General features: G+C 42.2%; 1 protein-coding gene across 50 annotated transcripts in view; it reads right to left on the bottom strand.

Moving 5' to 3' along the window:
- The window catches only part of Pum1 (pumilio RNA-binding family member 1), a 117,757-nt gene that overhangs the window by 38,960 nt on the left and 63,147 nt on the right, over positions 1-15,650 (bottom strand). For 18 of the 50 annotated variants that reach the window (XM_006239029.4, XM_039110364.2, XM_006239031.4 and 15 more), the window contains 2 exons: positions 4,158-4,251; positions 1,728-1,844 (listed from right to left, as the gene is read on the bottom strand). In XM_006239029.4, coding sequence (XP_006239091.1) covers positions 1,728-1,844; positions 4,158-4,251 — 211 coding nt within the window. The remainder of the gene's footprint in view (positions 1-1,727; positions 1,845-4,157; positions 4,252-15,650) is intronic. The other 32 variants (XM_006239032.4, XM_006239033.4, XM_063288037.1 and 29 more) reach the window with 3 other exon arrangements.

The raw sequence follows: 15,650 nt of genomic DNA, 5'->3' as shown, positions 1-15,650 counted from the left end.
GAAAGGGGAGAAAGGCACCTAAGGAAATTGTCCCAGTGCCTGGGTTCCTTGTTCACACAGCAGTGTGCCAGGTTAAGAGTATGGCCCTTTGGGGTTGGGGATTTAGCTCAGTGGTAGAGCGCTTACCTAGGAAGTGCAAGGCCCTGGGTTCGGTCCCCAGCTCCGAAAAAAAGAACCAAAAAATAAAAATAAAATAAAATAAAAGAGTGTGGCCCTTTGGCCTTTGAGAAGATGGGTGAGACCTGCAAGGACAGTGCCCTAAAAACTTAACACTCTGCCTCCAAATCCTTGAGCTGGTACTTCTACTACTTGGACCTTGGTCATGTGGTCGAAATTAAACACCCCAGTCAGGGTGCTGAGCTGAAACTGGCTAATCACAACTTTTGGCTCAATTTCTGTGTTTACAAAATCCTTTCTTCCATGGTTTGGGTCGCTAATGTCTCTTGTCATCTGCAGTCGGGGTCATGTGCACACAACCTACCATTTCAGTAACTGCACACTCATTACCTGATGATGGAAAATGCTCAACAGCAGTAATCAGGGCAGTGCATAGCTCTTAGGTGTGGCAAGTGTTAGTGGTAGCCAACCAAGGTCCGCACTGCTGACAGGACTGTCACACTCCCAAGAAGTATTAACCAGGCTGCCATCATCACCAGGGAAGCAATTCAGGAGCTAAACTGCACCATCACTGAGAACCACACACCAGACGTAAATGTTCTACACAACAGTCACAGAAACCTTACATGGGAACTAAGTTGAAAATGTCTTTGTCTTCATATTGAAATGAAGCCACTTAACATTTATGGCCCCTTTGAGACAACAATAGTGCTACACAGAGTCAAAGGAGAAAGGTACTTGACTTTGAAATACAAATCAAAGTTCAGGGAAGGAAAAGGCCATTGTAAATCCATCCACAGCAAATAACACCCACAGCTGTCAGCAACAAAGAAACAACAGGCAACCCAGACTAACAGATCATCCATCCAGACCAACGCCAGATCTTCCCAGGCACAAGCCATGACTAATATCCCAAGACAGAAGCCCAAGTTGGTACTGTAAGGAACTGAGATCAGATGGGGCTGACTGTAGTGTATGTTGTGAGCCAATGTGACCATTCAAGAAAAAAAGAACGGTACATTGGTCAGCTTCACACACAAGTCATGGAGAGAGAATGATATACAATGGGCTAACCTCAGTCGATCTTCAGAATTCTGACACTAGAGCTCCTTTGTAGTACTCACTAATCCCAAGGATCAACCCAACTGTCATCTTCTCCTCAGGCTCTGATGATGAACCTAATGTGACAGTAACAGTACCAGGCCACATTTCAGAGTAGGGAGAAGAGAAATCCAAGGGAGGTATTAAGACTTGTGCTCAAAAGCTATGTAATTTAGAGGACTGGAGGAAGGGAAAGCCACAAAGCAAAGAGAAGGCAAGAAAACAGTGAGCTCCCTATGGAACCAGCAGAAAAAGCTGAGCAAATACCCTGCACTATCAACAAGCAATTCAGGGCGCCCAAGCCACTGTGGGGCAAAATGAGTGAGCGCCTTATTTTCCTAGGCAGAATGGGGAAATAGCTAAGCAGAGAAATATGACTGAAAAGGGACAGGAACTAAAGCCAGGAGACATTGGTGTTGGAGACATGGGTTTGCGAGAGGAGAAAGGCACGCCCATTTCAAAGGACTTTCTAGCAGGTGAGCAAATCCCTCATGCAGCACGTGTCTCACCGAGTGTCGCTGCTGCAGCCAATCCAGCTGTGTAGGGGTCCGTCCCTGGGGGAGCAGCGCTGATGATGTATGGGTTGGGGACAAACGCAGCGGGAGCTAAACCTGCTGGAAACATACCTGTCAGTAAAAACAAACGACCAAACTGCAGCCCTACTACACAACTCTCTAGTTTGGCTAGCATTCCAGGCTGTAGATGAAGGGGACAAAAGGAAGAGAGAATAGGCTGAGCTGAGAGTAAAGAGGAATTTCACAAAGATAATATAACCTCAATAAAAAGCCATAGTGACATCTATCCAAGTGCGTGCATGCGTGAGTGAGTGAGTGAGTACACTGGGAGGACAGGGGAAGACAACAGGTACCTTCCTCTATAGCAGTGGTTCTCAACCTTCCTATTGTTACAATTCTTTAATTAAGTTTCTCATGTTGTGGTGACCTGCAACCATAAAATTTCATTGCTACTTCTTAATCTTATTTTTCTACTATTTTGAATCGTAACGTGAATATCTGATACGCGAGTCCACAGGTTGACACCCATAGCTCTAAGGCTCTCTACCTTATTTTTTAAGACAGGTTGTCCTTGGATCCTCCTTCCCATTCCCCAATACTGGGATCTACCTGCCTTCAAGTGAGTACTGAACATTTAAACTCAGGTCTTTTTGCTTGACCAGTAAACACTCTTACCTACCAAGCTTCACTCCAGTCCTGTTAGCTCTGTGAAATGGAAGTCTCACTATGTAGCTTACTTCCCTTGAATCCCCCTGCCTCAATCTTCAAAGTGCTGGACTACACCGCCCAGTTTAGACCACTTTGGGCAACCTCTCCCATCTTTACTAATGTAGTGTTTGCAACAAATCATGCACACCTCATTTTTATATTGTCTCCTTGCCCTGTCTCTGTTACAGTTTTAAATCCAGCTAGACAGACTCTTAGGAATTAATTTTACTGTTTGTTTGTGTTGCTGGGGGTTGAATCTAGGGCCCTGTGCAGACACTGAATCTACTATACATACTCCATCTCCAAATCTTAATTTTAAAATCATACTAATTTTCAATTTTACTATTAAAATTGTTTCAAAACACTTTTATTAAATGATGAATTATTTCTATTAAAACAATGTTTCAAAACAGTTTTGGTATTAATGGCAATTTACATACACACAGCACTGGTAGGATCTTATGGCAACTAGGGTGGGGTTAAATGCTCTTCTTCCTTGCATACACATCCAGTGTTGCCATGTCCTTTCTGCTCGTTTCTGTTACTTTTAAAGCAAGAATAAAAAAAATCGGGCTGGAGAGATGGCTCAGCGGTTTAGAGCACTGACTGCTCTTCCAGAGGTCCTGAGTTCAATTTCCAGCAACCACATGGTGGCTCACAACCATCTGTAATGAGGTCTGATGCCCTCTTCTGGCCTGTAGGTGCACATGCAGGCAGAAAGCTGCATGATGTATACATAATAAATAAATAGATATTAAAAAAAAAACAATAAAAGAAATCTCTCCTCCCACTTAGTTACAGTCAGGGTATTTTGTTTTGAAGAACCCTTAAGAAGGTCTGGCGGGGATCTGTGATATCAACACTTGGGTGGCTGAGGCAGGATAACCGACATGAGTCTAAGGCCAGTTGAGACTACACCACGATCCTGTCTCAAAGATCTAAAAATAGAGGTCTAAATAGGTAGGAAGGTCCAAGTGAAGATTAAAATGCCTGCCAAACTCAACCCAAGAAGAGGAAGAAAAGACTTGGAAGATGGCTCTTAAAAGGAAAAAAAAGCGTTATCTGCTGTCCAGTAAGCTGAAAAGTGACCTGGGCTATTCATAACTGCAACAACCTAATCACGGGTGCGGAAATCTAGTCATTTATTTATTCTGGGGGACAGAATGTCACTGTGTACCCCTGGCTGGCTTGGAACTCACTATGTTGTAATACAGGCTGGCTTTGAACTGATAGAGGTCCTCCTGCCTCTGCTTCTCAAGTTCTGGAATAAATGTGTGTGCCACCACACCCAGTACTGTTGCCTGAAATCTTACGAAGAGGTATCAGTAGTCATTTCTCTAGCAAATTATTTAAATCCTGGGGGTAAAGGGGAATACATTTCAGAGAAGTATTATGAGTTTAGATCTAGCACATCGAAAATAAACTATGGGGCAAGAAATAACTGGACACAAGAAAGAGAGGCCACTTACTCTGTACAAGGCATTTGTCTCAAATCCGGCCACCCGTGCCCTTTCTTTTTTTGGACACAGGGAATCACTGTAAATTCCAGGCTCACCACAAATGTATTATCTATTCTGTAGATCAGACTGGCCTGGAACTCCTCTAAACTCTCACTGCCTCCCAATTGTCAGGAAGGCCTCTGACATTTGTAAGTTACTGGTTTTCCCAGCATCTACCACTGCTAGATAGAAAGAGACACGGGCTTAAAGGACTTACCGATGTGAGGCTGGTGGGCTGCTGCAAGTGCATATTGCTGCTGCTGGGCAGCTGTCAACTGCTGAACAGCAAGCGCATTGGGTCTTTGGAATAGCTGAGGCAAGAGAAAGATGCTATAGTTAGAGAACTGTCCTGTGAAATGTGTTTGAAATCTCTTAACAATTCCATTAGCCTCTGTTACACATAATATCTGACAAAAAAGGATGCCTGCTCCACTCCCTGAAGGAATAATGCTTCAGTCTATCTATTCTCCCTTCCTGCCTCAAATAGCCCACCCTCCTCCATAGATTGATCCTATGTCAAATGTTCCCTAACTCCTGACATACACATATGAAAAATCCTTAATAGCAACCAGCAAGTGTACAGCACAGAATGACTAAGGAACACCTTAAAGTCAGGTAAGAAAGCTGCAAAGTAACTTCCACATGACCCCAAAGGTTAGAATCGATCCAAAGGTCTTTTAAGACCCAAGAGTACTGAGTTCTTACTTAGTCATGCTTTGGAGGAGATGAGAAAGGTTTGCTTTATTCTCTAGGAAAATGATTTTGCATACCTTCATAAAGTAGCAGCCTTTCCTAATGAATGAATTAGAGAAATGCCTGGCTTTGGGAGTTTCAGGGTCTCCTAAAGTATAGCTATGGACAAGTGAACAAGCAAGGTTCCTAACTTTCAGCCTAAGAAACTGAGCTGAATCCCTAGGACCTATGAGCTGTTCTCTGACTTCCTATGCTGGTGGCATCAGGACTTGCACACAAAATTTTAATTCGCAGCAAAGAGAGAAAAGTGTCAAACACCTCTCGTTAACATGATCCCATGAATGTACCTATAGAAGATCCCGAAGTAAGTGATTCACCTATTCATTTAACAAATATTTACTATGCAAGGAACATGGAGAATGAAGAAGAAAGGTGAAGCTGACAGCCTGGTTGTAAACTGCTCAAAAGCTCTATGCCCAGAATACAGCTTCCAGCCACCTATTCTTCTACTAGAGCCACCGAGAGCCCAGTTCACATCACTAGGTGATGTCTAACAGACAGGACAGACCTTCAACTACAGCCATATTTATTGAGAGACATCAGAAGGTGCCATCACGTCAACTCAGCTAAATTACCACTGCAACTATTCTTACTATTAATGTATACAACAGAGATTTAATCCTGTGGCCTTACACCCTACCTATGTCTGTCTCAAACAGGGCTGGAGAGATGGTTCGGCTCATTAAAGCACTTGGTGCTTTTGCTCCAGGTTCAATCCCTGGACCTATGTGGTACCCGGTAAATATGTGGTGTACACACACACACACACACACACACACACACACACACACACACACACACACACACACCATGCAAAACATTCATACACATAAGCCTAAAAATATTGATATTTTACGAGCATTGGTGTTTTGCCTGTATTCATGAGGGAGTCAGATCCCCTGGAACAGACAGTTGTGAGCTGCCATGTGAGTACTGGGAATTTAACCTGGATCCTCTGAGCAGCCAGTGCTCTTTTTTTTTTTTTTTGTCCCCCCCTCACCCCCGAGCTGGGGACCAAACCCAGGGCCTTGCGCTTCCTAGGCAAGCGCTCTACTACTGAGCTAAATCCCCAACCCCGAGCAGCCAGTGCTCTTAACTATTGAACCATCTCTCCCAATCACTACAAATATTTTAAATAAAAAGTTGGGATATGTTCAACACAGTGGCCACTTTAACCTGAATCTTACTTTCTATACTTCAAGTATTTCTTTAAAAAAAAAAAAAACCAAACAAACAGATTTTCATCTTGCCGGTCCTTAGGAAACAATCATATTCAGATTTAAAAAAAAAAAAACAAAAAAACAAAAAACCCTCTGGCTTTCCTTTTCAAAGGTTAAAGGAAACGTCACCATGATGCTGATAAAAATAAAAAGGCATTAGCTCATACATATCTAATACCAAGCAGTGAGATAGATGAATTTCTCAAGCATTCAAAACACTTGTCCACCCTAAGACCAAAGCTGATCAGTGTGTCTTACAAGCTGCATTTATGTATGGGCTTTGCAAGTTTATCTCAAGAACACTGTCACTAGCACACGCGCGTGCGCGGAGGTGGGGGGTGTTTGTACACAAGAGAATCAGCTAAGAGGAAAAAAAATGAAGAGGCCAGGAATATAGATAGCTTAGTGATGAAACATTCACTGAGCATGTAATAAGCCCTGGGTTCAATCAAGTACCAAAAAATAATTTTTAAAAGCAAATAAATAAAGGTTAAGTAATAAACAAAGGTAAAAGCCACATAAAAAAACTAAAAGTTTTTGAAGCAGTCCTTCTCACCAACTGATTCCATTTGCTTCTATGCCACCCTCACGGCCCTGCTTTAAACAACCCTTCTCACTGCTAAGTCCCACTGCTGGGCTGCTGCACAGAATGGAACTGGGAGGTAACAGTGATACATGTAGAATGTCAGGGCTGAGGGCATCCTGACAGGATCCAACAACACTCAAGACTTTCCTCGATACATCCTTCATGTACTCAGTATTATAACTGTAAACACACACATATATGTGAATACCGTAAAAGCAATCCTCCCATGTAACCAAAATCTGCAGTCCCCATCCTCATGTGGTCACACTTCAAGGTAAAGATTATTACTTCTAACAGGAATCACATACATTTAGCCTTGCAAGAGGCCACACGTAGCCTGTGGTTAAGGACTGCTTAACAATTAGTGATAAGAAAAATGGGAGATTTTCTTTCTGAGAGCATTTTATAGTAAACAATTTAACAAAAGCTAATTATGTATCAGCCATTAGATTTGATTATATATTAGATTATGTCAATTTTGTCATTTTTTTCTTGGTACATTTTCTCTTGAGAAATACAGTACAAAACAAAACTGGGTAATTGGCAAGTGACAGCCTCCAAAGCTCCTTAAAAACTCAAACTAGGGGGTTGGGGATTTAGCTCAGTGGTAGAGCGCTTGCCTAGGAAGTGCAAGGCCCTGGGTTCGGTCCCCAGCTCCGAAAAAAAAAAAAACTCAAACTAATGCCCTCTGGTAGCACATCCCTGAGTTCTGCTACCGCTGTCATGCATTCACTGAGAAAGGAGCTAGGAACAGCAGATGAGAGCTGTGCTGATTATAGCGCGTGCACAGGGAGGGAGCACGGGGCAATTCAGCAAACATTTCAAAGTCATATTCCCAATAAATGCTGAAAGCACAGTTTGGGTATCTATAACAAACTGCTTTGACTTTCTTTCTTCTATGTCCCTCACTACATGAGTTTACAAAAGGCAATGTTCCTGTTCCAAAAGCTCAAAAACATACAACACAACAGTGGGCTATTTATAAAAGGTAGTTATTACCAATATGGCTTAGAAAACAAAAGGGAGCTATTAATATTATTACTGTTATAATCAGTATATCCTACACAGCGGAAGGATAAAACTCCCACAAGCTGTCCTCTGTATGGTCTCGGTGTCTGTCTCTGTCTCTGTCTCTGTCTCTCTCCCCCCTCCCTCATGTCATGAATGCATGCACACGGGCGCACACATACAAATGTTTTTGGAAGTTACAAGGAAAGATGCTAAGTTATTAGAGAACAGTTTTCTGTTAAACACCTTTCAAAAGAAGACTAAGGATAAAGCTGAACTGAAAGTGGGGGGGGGCAAAATCTACATAACAAAGCCTGTGCAGTCCTTGGTTGGGGGGCGGGGGAAGCCTAACACTAGAGACCAAAAGATCTCGCCATTTTGTTTCAATTTTTACTGTTGTTTATGTGTCTCAGACAAGAGCCAATAGTCCATATGTATACCAAACACCCATATACACTAAACATATAAATGTTATATTTAAACAACAACAACAAAACCTTCACTGTTCCTTAACAGATAAAACAACTAATTCCAAATGATCCTGGTGGTGCATGCAGAGGCAGGAGGATCTCTCTAAGTTTGAGGTCAGCCTAGTCTACATGAGTTCCAGCACAGCCAGAGCTGGAAAGACCATCTCAAAAAGCAAACGGGGGGGGGGGGGAAGGGGGGGATATGACACCAGGGAGGGGGGGGAGAGAGGGTAAGAGGAGAGAGGAAGAGGGGGAGAAAGAGACAGGGACAAACATAAAGACAGAAACATAAAGACAGAGAAAAAGAGAGATTGATTGATTCTAGGGTAAATGATTTCTGAGATCTCAAATCAAAACTAAAACCCAATCCTCTACCAAATAAATGTTTCTGTATAACTGAACAAAATAAAATACACTGAGGTAACCGTAAATAATCCTATAACTAGTCAATAACAAGTCTTCCTCAATAATAGCCCATAGGACGCTGGTGAATTTTAAAGGTGTTTTGCATTAAAGCTATGCAAATAAGCCAGTGTGGTGGCCAGCATTCAGGAGACAGTTAGAGGGAGGCCCTTCTCTTGAGTTTGAGAAAAGCTTGATCTATGCAGGGCTACCAGGACAGCCATGGCTACAAAGAGACTGAGTTTCAAAAACAAAATACTAAAGTTATGCATACTTATGGCCTCCGTTAACGATGGTTAATCACTAATGAAGAAAATGAGTGTGTGTGAGACAGAGAGACAGGCAGGCAGGCAGGCAGGCAGGCAGGCAGGCAGGCAGGCAGGCAGACAGACTGACAGACAGACAGACAGACAGACAGGGTGTGTGTGTGTGTGTGTGTGTGTGTGTGTGTGTGTGTGTGTGTTTTCAAAGTGCACTTAGGTGATGATGAGGAGGAAGAGAAGATCCCTCTCCTCCTGGAGATCCTGGATCCTGCACTGGATGCCCTGCAGCTGGAATTATAGTCAGTTACAAGTCACATGTGCACACTCTATAATCCCACTACTCAAGACAGGAACAGAAGGATCAATTCAAGGTCTTCAGTTACACAATTAACAGTTTTCTGGGTCAGTTCCAGTAACATGAGACCCTATCTATATTAGGCTATTTTCAACTGACTGTTCTAAATAAAATGCATCAACACTCAATAACTTATGCCTACATAACAGTATTAGCTTCAGTTACATGGTGAGGATATAATGACTTCCAAAATATTTTGGTGGGAATATAAATGGAAAATTATATGTTACTTCATTTAAAAACTGCTCAAATACATACCACAGAATGGCACGAATTTGGTAATACAAAAACTTTTGGGGGCTGTTTTTCAGGATTAAGAAGGCAAAAGGCAAAGCAAGAAAGTGGAAAGATCACTCCAGAAGGACATCAAAAAGGATATTATGTGGAGAAAATAGCCTTAATTGAGGCCCCGTTTCCATGAATGTCAATCCTGCAGGCTCACTTGAGTGCTTATCCACCTGCAGACTCTTCAGCATATTCTTTAAACTCTTGAAATAGTCTCCAAAAAGGGTCACTATTAGCCTTAAAGCTGTGTTGTTACAGCAGATGGCAACCATGCACTTTCCTCTTCTGTGTAGTCACGAGCGTTCCAAAATCCTTCTCATGCTCAGTATCAGCTAATAATTCATGCTTCTTATGTATAAAGAAGCAAATATAGATTCTGCTTTTAAACACATTGATGTGTTTTCTCCATAGTCTACCACATACCATATATTTAGAATACACACAAAAGGACACCCTCAACAATATGGGTTGGCAAAGCTGCTCAGAAGCAAAGCATGCGCTGGGCCTGCACAGTCCCTCACCATAAAACAAAGCAGACAAGAAAGCAAATCACAGGAGTCACCTAACTGCCCAAAGGATTTCTAGAACTCTTGCTCTTATAAATCTGAGAGGTCACATTCACAATGAGCACCAGTAACCAGAGAAGAATCTAAAAAATCCAAAGCCCACAGAATAAAAAGGGACTAAGCACCTTTCCCCTACTCACTGGACGCTTTCTATCAGGTATCTCAATCAAGCTGACACTTTGTTACAAAACCAACTTCCATCAACTTCAATGGGAAACGTCACAATGGAAAGGAGCTAGGACAAGAGACCATTTATTCTGTAGTTGTCCACACTAACTCCCCCTCACCCCACCAAAAAAGGAAAAAAACAGACAAAAATAAAGCTGCCCTACAATTTGAAGCAAATTAAAAACGCAAGATGACCACCTTTTGTTCCTCATTTACAGACCCCAAAATCAAAGAGCATAATGTGGAAAACAATACACAGTGCTCTAGATCACAGCTTAACGACCCTCAGTTGTTCTGGGTACTCTCAGAGACACATCTGGTATAAGCAAGACCACTACAACTGAGACTCAATTCTCAATGCAGTCTTGTACTCAATGCTAGAATTACAGTCCAGGCACACTGTGATTATATATAATACTCTCTGCTCTGTCAACCCAAACACCCACTTAAGACAGCCTTGATCATCACTGAGCCCTCCCATGCCTGGCCAGTAGTACTTACACCAACCAATTTAACACGATCCCACTGCAAGAGAACTCAGGTTTCCACAAGGACTGGTGAGTCAACAACTAACTAATATATTACCACCACAGTGTCTACACCTGCTTCTACACAAACGCCACAAAACCACGAAAACCAGGCATTCTTCCTAAAAAGAAGAGATAGAAGCAGGAAATTCATGAGTTCAAGGCCAGTAAAGGAAACATGGCAAGACTGAGTATGTATGTATATATGCATAGACAGACAGACAGACAGACATATAGATCCTGCTTTTAAAAAAAGTCTTACTCGGTTGGGGATTTAGCTCAGTGGTAGAGCGCTTGCCTAGGAAGCATAAGGCCCTGGGTTCGGTCCCCAGCTCCAAAAAAAAAAAGAACCCCCCCAAAAAAAAAAAAAACAAAAAAAAACAAAAAAACAAAAAACAAAAAAAAACAGTCTTACTTGGTATTAAGTCCACATGCACAGCGCCTACTCACCTTCAGAGTCTCTCAAATAACCCATCCGGTTAAACACACTCTGGATAATCTACATTTTAGGCTTTACTATTTTTGATTTTCGGCTTCTTCCTGAAGAAAGGCTTTTAAGGAACAGCTCGCTGGCACTTGTTCCATAAATTCTTCCTTTCTTTGGAGACAGAAACTCTCCATAGGGTGTAGACATGAATGATCTTATCTCTTTGTTATTTCAGAGTTTGTGTGTGTGCGTGTGTATGTGGGCACTCCTGTTACTGAGGTCAGAGACGGGCATTAAATGCACACACTTTTATTTAATCCCAGCATGGGCAAACAGACAGAATTTGAGGCCTGCCTGGTATACATAGCAGATTTCTAGACAGCCAGAGCTACAGAGTAGAAGCTGGTGGTCGTACCAGAGGCAGCTGTAAGCCACACAGCACAGGTACTGGAGAGCCAACCCGTGTCTTGTGCAAGAGCATCTACCACACTGAGCCATCTCCCCAGCATCATCAGAGTGCTGCCTGTTCTACAGAAATGATGAGAGGCGTCCTAACAACTGAAAACAACTGGAACAGAAACCTTTGCTCTATTCAAAGATACACTTGTCTACAGATGAAAAGGTACTAACTACACATTATCATGAGTAGCCCACGAAGCCACAATCTCCCTACATCAATTCACAAAACAAGAAAATGTTTTCTGGATGTGAAAGGCCAGACGGCCACACAGTGACCCTTGGAACATCTGATCCAAGAAATAACTACCCCGGCCATTATGCTGTAATATTATATTACTGGAGGTTATATAACAAACCTTCCAACAACATCCAAAACTTTCCCAGCTATTACAGAGTTTCAAATTTTAATTTGGGAAACTTTCTAACAGAAACAGAGGAAAGCCCCCCCCCCCATTTGACTAAAGGGAAGCAGGGGGATAGCCCTTGCTCTCAGGCAGCTCACAAGCAGGCAAAGGCAGTAATACCTTATCATAGGCAGGCAAAGAAAAGACACAGGATCTGAGGTCACTGAGCCACGTCATACAATGGAGCTGAAGAAATGAGGACTTTCCAGCTGCACATAAAAAAATAGAGTGGTACAGCTGGCCGAGAATGGGAATGGAGTTAAGTGTGTTGAGAAATATGGTGGTTTGAATGAGATGCCCCACAGTCTCAAACATTTGAACACTTGGTTGATGGTGTGACTTTGTTGGAAGAACTATATCACCCAGGAGTGATGTTTAGAGATTAGAGGTCCAAGCCACTTCTGGTTCACTCTGTTTTGTGTTTGCAGTAGAAGATATGAGTCATCAGCTTCCTGCTTCCTGCTCCTACAGCCATGCCTGCCACTCGCCGCTATGTCTCCCTGCAATGACACACTGTCTCGTACTGGAAGCCCAAATGAACCGTGCCTTCTCTAAGTTGCTTTGGTCCTGATGTTGTATCACAGCAACAGAAAGAAACTAATATAAAATGCAAAAGTAAGAATGCATACCAACTTACAAATGATCCTTCCTCAACTTTGCCAGCTTCTCCACAGGCACTTCTGGGAAACTGGGTTTAGAAAACTTGGACATCTTAGGATAATGACTGCCAGATGTTATCAGGGTGCTCAAAAATCTTAAAAATATATATCTACTGAGAAAAAGTTAATTTGAGATTGGCAATACAGCTCAGGAGTTGACCATGTCATTGGCATGAATGAAGGAAAAGACAATAGTTAGCATATACAAAATGTGCTGGCAAGATTTATGTCAACTTTGACACAAGCCGTAGTCATCTGATAGGAGGGAACCTCAACTTAGAAAATGTTCCCATAAGGTCAGATTGCAGGCAAGCCTATTTTCTTAAGTAGTGATTGATGGGGGAAAGACCAGTGCATTGTGGGTAGGGCCATCCCTGGGAGCGTCATCCCAGGTTCTATAAGAAAGCAGGCTCAGGAAGCCAGTAAGTAGCACTCCTCTATGACCTGTGTTTGCATCAGCTCCTGCCTCCAGGTTCCTGCTTAAGTTCCTGCCCTGGCTTCCTCAATGGTGACTGCGGTGTGAATGTGTAAGCCCCACCATGCTGATGACCATAGTGTTTCATCATAGCAACGGTAACTCTAATTAAAACATGGGATAAAACAATGCACAATTCATAGTCTATGCACATAGCAACCCCTAAGCTGTAAAAACTAAGACATCTATGAAAAGCTGTATGTAACTCAACAGGTTCCAAAGAGCAATCTTTTTAAATTAGCCAGTCCTGAAGCCATCTCTGACACTGTACATCTATCTGTACAAGTAGTATCTCTGATATAAACAAAATTCATTTATGTTTAAATCCTAATAATTAGCTAACTCCAAAACTCCTGGTAATATGAAACTGTAGACTAATAAACCAAAAGGGCCACAATTCCTTCACTATGAAGTAAAGGACAGATAGATAAAAAAAACACCCTACAGGAGATAAACTTTTTTTTAGATTTATTTATTTCACGTATGTGAGTACACTGAAGCTGTCTTCAGACACACCAGAAGAGGGCATCAGATCCCATTACAGATGGCTGTGAGCCACCATGTGGTTGCTGGGAATTGAACTCAGGACCTCAGGAAGAGCAGTCAGTGCTCTTAACCGCTGAGCCATCTCTCCAGCCCCAAATAAACTCTTCTTAAATAAAAGAGTTCAATAAAAACACAAAACAAAACATTGAGTCAGTAAAGACCAGAAAAGAGAAGAACAAGAGACAATTTTTGTAGAGTACACAGCTCCTGGGAACTATAGAGAATAACGTTCAATTATACTTTTCATTCTATAGGGGAAAAAAGCTTGCTAATTAAATCACACATAGGCTGGGGGTATGGCTGGGCCATATACACCTGAAGGTCAAGCACAGGCTCTCCCCTCGGTACTGCAGAAAGCAACAAAAATGTAACCACCATATATACTCGGAGCATATAAAAGAGGCACAGCACATTATAACTAATCTCCACTGTAGGTAATTTCAAAATATTGCCATCTCTCACACTTTGAATTTTTATTTTTGTAACAATCCAAAGGAGTAACAGAAAGGTGTAATCTGTCAGACCTTTTGTGGATTGTGAAGCTACACAGTAGTCCCTCTGATTCTCACTTCCTTTCTAATGAATTAGGCCTACTGTGCCTTCAAAACTGGCTGCCATTGTTTTAGGGCATGGTGGTTCACATCTGTGATCTCAGTATTACCAAAGAGGCTAAAAGCAATGACCTGGAGAAGTGACTATGTGGTTGAGAGCGCTGACTGCTCCCAGTTCATTTCCCAGAACCCCACTGCAGCTCATAAACATCTGTAACTCCAGGATCAAGAGAATTCAAGTCTCTTCTTTTTTTTCCTTGAGCATTGCATGCACATGGCACACAGACATGCATGTTCACAAAGCACAGAGATGGAGACAAGAAGGCCATCCTGGGCTAGGCAGATTCCAGGCCAGCCTTGGGTTCATAAAAAACAGTCTCAATCCCCAGCTCCGGAAAAAAAAAAAAAAAAAAACAGTCTCAAAAAGACTAAAACAGTAATAAACACATGAACGGATTTTTCTAGAAACTTGTAAAAACACAGAGCTAAGCCTGCAGGGATGGCTTGGTGTGTAAGAGCACAGAAAACAACAGGTAGCACTGTTGGTGGGGTGGTGGTGGGGATAACTGGAGCTTACTGGCTGGCTAACCTAGGAAAATGCCCAGCCTAGATGAAGTGCCTTATTTCAGACTTGGTGAGAAACCCAGTTTCAAGGGAATTAGGCAAAGAGCAATAGAGGAAGAAAACATCCAACATCTTCCTCTGAACTCTGCAAGTGTGTATTTGACCTCTTTGGCTCTCATGACCATCTGCCTCCCTGGGCCACCAAACAAATCATTGCAGACCTTCTAGTGTTCTGTGTACTTAGTTTATCATTCTTATTATTTTACAATTAGAATGTCTGTTAAGTGTGTTATAGACTGTATCTAGAGTAACTAATTTAAACAAAAGACATGACTGATAGGAAATGGGTTGGTATTATACTGAGGTTATGGACAAAAGAAATCACCATTTCATTTATTTATTGGAGCTATAGAAGAAATATTCACTTGGGGAATGGATGCATGCGGCACTGTGTACACATGTAAATAAATGTCTTCCTCTATTGTTCTCTATCTTACCTTTTGATACAGGGTCTAACACTGAATCTGAAGCCCACTGCTCTGTTAGGTTGTCAGGCTGGCTAACAGCTCCAGAACATGCCCATCTCTGACCTCCGACCCTAGGGTTGCAGCAGGCATGCACAGCTCTCCAGCTTTGACAAAGATGCTAGAGATTTGAAGGTGGATTTTCTTGCTTTCAAAGAAAGCTCTCTTACCCACTGAGCCATTTCTCTAGCCCCTCATTATTTTTTAACACAAAACAAACCAGCAACAGCATACAATAGCAACTTCTAAATGTAACAGCATCTGAGAGGATGCCCATCCACTCCCCAAGGGGGAGAAAAGAGCCAAGCAAGCGTGGTGCACATAGGACAGGGTGCCCTCCTCTCAGCAACTGCAACCTAAGAACCAGATTCCTGCTGAGCTTTTAAAATGTATCCCACTGCTGAACCAAAAGCAACTGGCTAAAGACTTTCTGAACTGGTAAGACCCTTTCCCACCCCGCACCCAAAATGTATTGGCTGAAAAGAAAGGGAAGAGTGA

Source organism: Rattus norvegicus, chromosome 5 (genome assembly GCF_036323735.1).
Source record: "Rattus norvegicus strain BN/NHsdMcwi chromosome 5, GRCr8, whole genome shotgun sequence".
Lineage (NCBI taxonomy): Eukaryota > Metazoa > Chordata > Mammalia > Rodentia > Muridae > Rattus > Rattus norvegicus.
This window is presented reverse-complemented; position numbering and strand designations above follow the sequence as displayed.